This window comes from Pseudopodoces humilis, chromosome 7, assembly GCF_049639895.1.
Source record: "Pseudopodoces humilis isolate 2021_Gansu_Grassland_sample_001 chromosome 7, ASM4963989v1, whole genome shotgun sequence".
NCBI lineage: Eukaryota > Metazoa > Chordata > Aves > Passeriformes > Paridae > Pseudopodoces > Pseudopodoces humilis.
Genome location: NC_142206.1, coordinates 4,917,203 through 4,924,449, shown reverse-complemented (window position 1 = coordinate 4,924,449; position 7,247 = coordinate 4,917,203). Strand labels below are relative to the sequence as shown.

At 49.4% G+C, this 7,247-nt stretch overlaps 1 protein-coding gene across 2 annotated transcripts in view; it reads right to left on the bottom strand.

Annotated features, from left to right (window-relative positions):
• Positions 1–4,580: 4,580 nt before the first annotated feature.
• The window catches only part of LOC102105571 (EPS8 signaling adaptor L2), a 49,019-nt gene continuing 46,352 nt past the window's right edge, over positions 4,581–7,247 (bottom strand). For both annotated transcript variants that reach the window (XM_005529071.3, XM_014257823.2), the window contains one exon: positions 4,581–6,889. In XM_005529071.3, the coding sequence (XP_005529128.1) occupies positions 6,818–6,889 (72 nt within the window). In that variant the 3' untranslated portion in view covers positions 4,581–6,817. The remainder of the gene's footprint in view (positions 6,890–7,247) is intronic.

Below are 7,247 nucleotides of genomic sequence, written 5' to 3'. Positions count from 1 at the left end.
AGAGCATCTCCAGGCTGCTGGTGCTTGGGGCTGTGGTGCTTGGTGCGCAGACAACATTCCAGCCCATCTGCTCTGGGGTTGGATGTACATTTCCACAGGCACTCAGACTGGGAAAAGGTCAAGAGTGTGGTGGGAAGGGCTTTCTCCCAAGCATGGACACGCTCAAGGCAGGGATGATTTTTAAATATTTATTGTCTTTTGCTTCCCAGCCCAGGGCTAAGTTGGTGTTCCCTGAACTGGATGTGGAGTGAGGAAGTTACTGTTGGGAGAGTGGGAGAAAGGAACACACTTGGCTGGTGTACCCCGGCTGGGCAGAGAAATCTGACAGTGCCAATAAGGGTTTGTAGGTATTTAACGAGTCCAGTGGTGCCAGTGGTTCAGGGCAGAGGGGAGCAGGGGCTGATGGACACTGGCACTGGATGTTCAGTCATGGCTGGGAAGGAACAGCTGGACCTCTCCCAAGGCAGTGCTGGCTGTGGATTTGGGTCCTGTCTGGCCACAGAAAGGTGTGGCAGCTGGAGACAGGGCAGGTTTAGGGGCTGTGCTGTCATAGCCTCTTTAGTTCTTGTCCCTGTTTGTTCCTTCCTTGGAAAAGCATCCCTTCCTGGCTGGTCATTTCCTGAAAATGGCAGAGCCTGGCCCTGAAGTTCCTCAGCATTGGTGTGACCCACTGTCCTTGTCACCTGCCCTTGGCACAGTCACTGCCTTTGCCATTCCCGGTGGAAGGTAGGATCTGCCCAGAGTCAGGAGCACCCAGCAGGATATAGCCCCTCTTTTCCAGGAGGTGAGAGGTGGGGGGGGGGGGCAGGAGATGGAAGGGATGTTTTCCAGGCAGAGACACTGAGGTCACTGTGAGAATTCCAGCTCCCAGCAGCTCTGCTAGTGCCAGAGAGACTCAGGGCTGAGAAGAGAACAGGGCAACACTGGGGCTGTGAACAGCTCCAGTGGACAAAGGAATGTCAAAACAATATGAAGAGTTTGAAGGAGAACAACTAACCTGAAATTTGGCTTTTGGTGTTACTGTGTGTAGTCTGTCACCTCCAGGCATGAAATTGGACTTTGAACATGTCCATGGTGAGTTGTGTGTTCTGTTCATGGGAACACTGACCAGGTAAAGTGGGATGTAAAGGCTTGTGGCAGACCAGAAGGTGCCTTGAGGATCATGGTGAGTGCTGCCCTGGAAAACTCCAAAAATAATCAAAATATGAACTCATGAAACTCGGGGTTTTAAAACTTTATTCCAGATAAAAAAATATGGAAATGACCTTGGTAGAAAAGCACCTCTGAAGCAAAGCAGAATTAAAATACCTGTAACCAGAAAACCCAGGAGGAATGGCTGCTGGCTCCTGGAGTCCTGGTCTTTTTAGGCAGTTTTTATATTGGACTGAAAGGCAGTTTTTCCTTCTGGGACTGGACCTGCATCCCCCTGGAAGGGGAAAATGTGGGAAGAGTACAAGTGGGAAGACAGCTGTTGACATCAGCCCTTGGATTCTATTTGCTCCCAGTGGGTCTGTGCTGCATGAGGTCCAAAGGAAATCAGTCCTGGAGTACCTGTGTGTTCACAGCCTGGATCTGGCCCAGTTTTCAGAGTTGCTGTGATTGAGGAACAGAAACAAGGAAAACAGGCTCTGTTTCTTTGCTCTCTCCATCTCTCTTCTCACAACTTCCCTGATGTGCTCCATGTGCAAGGGCCCTGAGCAGCATTCCTGGACAGCTGCCACCCGCTTCTTTACAAATAAAGGGCAAAGAACATCCTGGTGCAGAGGGGTCTTTAGGAAGTGCCAATCCCTGACTGTGTCTCCCTGCGCTCGCTGTAGTTCTGCCTGTTACCACCTGCACTGGAGAGACCTCCATGGCATGGGGTTATTCTAGGAAAGTGACCTTATTTAATTAGTCCAAAATTTATGTTCATAGAAGTCAAATTTCTGACAGAAAACACCATTTAAATTTTGACTTTCCCATGTTGTTTCCAGTTGCTGCCAGGAAAAAAGACCTTGTGGCAAGGGGCAGCACCTGAGCAGGTGGAGTAGCATGTGGGGTCCCAGGGGAAACATACAACTTTCCTCTTGTCAGTCCTTCCCCAGTGCCCCCAGAAAAAAGGGGGGATTATTAGGAGAAAAAGTGTTTAAACTGAGGGGAAAAACTTCCTTTTCTGTAATTGTCTGTGTTTAAATTGAGCAGGAATCCCCTGTGATTTTAAGGGTATCAACTGAAGGAAACCCTGCCTTTTCCATGCTCTTAGGGGTATCACTTGACAGGGAATCCCCATTTTCCAGTTTAAATGGAAGGGGAAAACCTTAACAACACTATGTTATGTGTGTGAATTGAAAGTAACTCACCCATTTTCATCATCCTGAGGTTTGAATTGAGGGGAAAGACATGTTGTCCCTCCTTTTTAAGGCATTTAATTGAAGGAAAAATCCCCCTTTTTCTATCATTTGAGAGACTTGAAGTAAGGAAAATCCCTCTTTTTCCAATATTTTAGGGGATTCAGAGGGGAGAGCCCACTTATTACCACGGTATTGGTTTAAGAAGAGGCAAATACACCCAGTTCCCTCATTTTAAGTTCAGTGGAAGGAAGCCTCCCTTTTTTTCAGCAGTTTAAGGGTTTAAATCTGTACTTCAGGATGCTTTTACTTGTGCCCCTGCACCAGATCTCTCACAAGGGAGTGAGCTCCCTAAGACATAACCCTAAGGCTGCCTAAGTATCCCTTTTATTTCTTATTTTTATTTACAGCACTAATTAGAGGTCCCAAGGGGCATTACACCATATATACTGTTAATATTCCTCTCTACGATACTTAGTCACTGCTACTTAGTAATTACTAATAAATAGGAATTCAAGTTAACAAATTACCCAACTTACCTATCTACGCTGCCAAAACAAGCTTTTTTTAACCTACTGCCTGCTCTTACTGTCAATGCAGTTGTAGTAAAAAAAAAAAAAAATAAAAAAAAAAAGAGGCATCTATAAAGCCCTTTACTCACCTTGAAGTGAGAGGAACCAGACAGCTACAGCTCTTCTCCGAGCTTTTATCCCTTGTGGTAATTATCTCCTCCCTTTTCGTGAGAATCATGCGAACAAGAGGCGGGTCCTGTCAGGGGTATATTAACCCCAGCCCTTGGAAAAGGGGCTTATTACATCTCTGGGACTGACTGGTGAAAGGGCTCTTATTTTAATGAAGAGCCTCTTTCAGGTTATCTCAGCGTTTTCTCAGGGAGCATTTAAGTTCACAATTTTGTGTTGAGTGTTCAGGGGTGGTAAAGTGTTTTTGTAATTTCCTCCTCGGCCGGGCGCGCCCACTCTCCGTGAAGGGAGACGGGAGAGGGGGCTAAGGAGAAGGTGCGATGACAGGATCCCCTCGCGCCGTCTCTCACCGTTGAAGTCCCCGGTGTCGGCCACCACCGTGGTGTGGTGCTTGAGCTGGTCCAGCGCCGACTCCATCTTCTGCCGCTTCACGGGGGACACCGACATGTCCGCGGCTGTGGGGGCTCGCGCGCCTATAAGGGACAGTGCGTGCCCGGAGGGGACCGACCTGCGCGCGCACCCGCGGCCCGCGCGCTCCCGCCGCCAATCCCAGCCCGGCTGGGAGGCAGCGGCCAATCAGCAGCGCGGACACAAGACGGACGCGGCCGGGAGGAGCAGAGGCGGGGCAGCGGGAGAGAGAAAGATTCTGATTGGCTGGTTCGTGGGCCTGGCGGTCAGGGCGGGTGGTCGCCTTGGCAATCCTGGCGCTGCCGCTGTCACCAGCGGAGCGTGTCCGGGGGTCTCTGCATCCCCCGGCCCCGGCATCTCCGGTCCCCAGGACCCCCCGGGGGTCTTCCCCACGGCCGGCACGGCGCCCGACCCACCCCCAAGCCACCCGTCCCTCATGGCCGCGCGAGGCCCGGGCGCCGCCGGTGCCGCAAGATGGCGGCGGGCCGGCCCTGAGCGGGGCGGCCGTGAGGGAAGGCTCGGAGCCGCGCCGGTGCTGCCCCGCTGCAGAGCTCAGCGCTCTGGGCTCCCAAGTTTCGAAACTGCGTGTCGGCCACAGCTCCAGCCTCTGAGAGAGCCCCCGACCCAGCACGGCAGGTGTTTTGGGCTCTTGGTTTGCCTAAACTTTATTTAGGCTATAGAGGAGGTGGTCTTGTTAGTGTGGTGCCACTTGGAAATTGAACTCCCCTAAACATCTACAAAAGGCATTACCAATTATTTCAACTAAGTAACTTAATTATTGAAGGAAAAAAGAAAACAAACGTTTGCCTCCTGAAACTGAGGATGGCTCTTAGCTGGAATTGTTGGAGAATCCATGTAACAGGCCCTGAGTCAGGGGTTTATGCTGTTCCCTCTTTCTGTATTGTTCCACTTAGGACGGCTGCCACAGTAGTTTCCCTTCCAGATGGGCACAAATGTGCTTTTGTACAGCCTTTTCATGCTTTCTCCGTTCTTAAAACACAGCTATCCAGGCTATAACATCCTTCCTGTTGAATGTCAGTCCCCAGACCCAAAAGGAAACATGTGGTTTCAGACATTTTGCTGAGTTTCTGAGACTCTCAGTGGCAAACCATTATGAAAACCCAGTGAAAGAGACGGAGATGGATTTATAAGTATAACTTAACTATTTTAATAACTCTTGTACAGTGCATGGTTATATCATTGTCTCCTTCGCTCAGTTACATCAATGTACAGTACTTTATAGCAGTGTCTGCAGGCAGTATAAACAGAACAGATGCACAGCTCAGTCACATGGAAATTTGTAAAAGTGACCTCTGCAATAAGGTCTGCTGAGATATCCGTTTTAGGAAATGCTCCTGTGGCTCCCAGCTTTACAGAACCGTTGTGTACACTCCTGTTGAAATCCCAGATAAATGTAATTCCCTGTGATTTTCTTTCCTCTATGCCCCAGGACTAGAAGGTGGTGTGTTTCCTAGCTCAACATTTCTTTTTTATTTTCATTTTAGAAACTTTCTTGCCTCCTGTGCTTGCCATCCTGCTTCCTTTCTCCACCCTAATCCAGAGCCAGGGCTTCTCAAGAGGATTGTCCTCTTCATCCCTCCCTGACAAGGTGAGTGCCAGTCTCAGATCCCAGCAGGGCTGTGACTAAACCCAGGATCCTCCTCCCCTGCCTGCACCCTAATTCTGCTGGTGCCAGCAGTGCCCTCTTTCAAATGAAGAAAGCAGATTATCCATTGGAGACACTTAAGAATAAAGCCAGAACTGAGGTGCACTGGTGTTCTCAGATTTAGACACAAGTTCCCCAGGTGCTGTGCTGTTTTAAAGCTTTTTCCATTAAATGTGCAAGGACAGACACAAATTTGGGCAAAGACTCAGCTCATGCTGAGGGAGAAAACCCAACTGTCACTGGGCTGTGGGCAGCTCTGGAGCTGTGTTTGCTCACTGCTTTGCAATCAGGTTGTCTGTCAGTTAAATAGAGATAGAAATGCAATGTGCCAGACTTGCTGTGGACAGGAACTACGCTGCTTGCTTGAGTTTTGAGACTGTGAGTAAATTTTGGAAGCGTAATCACTAATTCTGCCTCTAGGGAGAGAGATTTTCCTCACCCCTATTTACAGATTGTTATATACAAATGCACATAACTTTATGAAGGAAAACAGGAAGTCAAGAGCAACATCCTGTGCTAAGTTAGATTATTTTTTTTTCTTGTGCCCATTTATTTGGAGTTAAAGGTGCCTTTCCCAGTATGCTTTGGGATTTCAGCTATTTGGGAATCATTTCAGCTGACTTTTTGCAGTGAAAACGTGAAGGTGGGGGATGAGTGACCCCCAGGAAGGGCTGTGGTGTGCCTGGGTTGGGAGCAAATGGTCAGGGCTTATCGTGTCCTGGTTTGAGGCCGGGTTTGGCAACACCACAACATTCCAGTGCAGGATCAGTGCCCCAGGGAAGGGCTGCACAGCTGCCCTGAGCCCCTGCCTCTGCATCAGCAGCGGTGGGCAGGTGGAACTCACCTATTTCCACATTCAGATCCCTTTGTCTGTCACTCCTGCTCGTTTCTAGGCACTGAGAGCTCATTTCAGCTGTTCAGAGGCGGCACTAATTGGTCCAGGGATTTAAGGAAGCAGCCAGACTTTGGGAATGTGTGTTGCCATTCTAGCCTTGTCCAATGAGGGGGCACAGGAGGTCAGGAGGAGGACAGGGAGTTGTCACCAGGCCTGGGCTCGTGGGCAGCAGGGGACACCTGCACTGAGGAGGAAATGGAAATGGGGCTGCCTTAGGTTGCCCAGGGAGGTCATGACTCCCCATCCCTGGAAGTGTCCAAGGCCAGGCTGGACAGGAATTGAAACAACCTGGGCTTGTGGGAGGCGTCCCTGCCCACAGCAGGGGGGTGGAACAGGATGAGCTTTAATGTCCTTTCCTTAAACCCAAACCACTGCAGGGTTCCAAAGCCTCATTCCCGTGGGGCAGGCTCCAGGCCTTGAGGCTGGCCTCTCCTGTGCTGCATGCCACACCTGCTCTGCCAGCGAGGGGGTTGGAGCAGGGACAGCCCTCGGAGAAAAGCTCTGGGGGTCTTTGTTTGAATCCAGCCCTTGTCTACATCCAGCCCCGTGTGAATCCTGCTCTGATTGCATGCACGGAAAATTTCAGTATAAAATATATAGTTATAAAAAAAATACTTCATGCAAAATTAAAACACCTTTCCCAGTGGGACATGGTCTTATTGTCAACCCTTCCCAACAGTGTTCAAGGAATTGTCACTCTGATGGCAGCTGGACCCCAAGGGGAGCTCTGCTGCCTCCGGCCTGGGCCGGGAATCATTGCTTTCATTCCCTTTTTTTCTGCACTACTTAGGGCTAAGAGCTGAAATAAAGCAGAGAGACTTTAATTAGCAGAATCAATCCTTTCCTGGCGGCGCTTCATGATTTCTTGGAGCTCTGACTCTCCTCTGCTTTTCTGGAATGGAAACAAAACAGGAAGTTTGGATTTGAACTTCAAGCTGTAGTTAAATTACAATATTTAATAAATGCTGCAGGAGTAGAGCTAGTTGCAGAGGGATAGCTGGTATCAGTAAAAGGCAGATGAATTAGTGGACACAGGGGATCTTATGGATTTGGGGCCATTTTGCTTAAAAGACACTTCAGAATTTTTAGGTGTGTTTTATTGCTGGTGTGGGTTTTGGTTGTGTTGGGTTTTGTTCATTTTTTTCCAGCTGTATTTCTTAAAATGGCTGTTTCATGAACTGTCTGACACTGCTGGTGTCCATTCACCCCCACAGCCCCCACAGCCCCCCATTCCAGCAGGAGTTATCCAA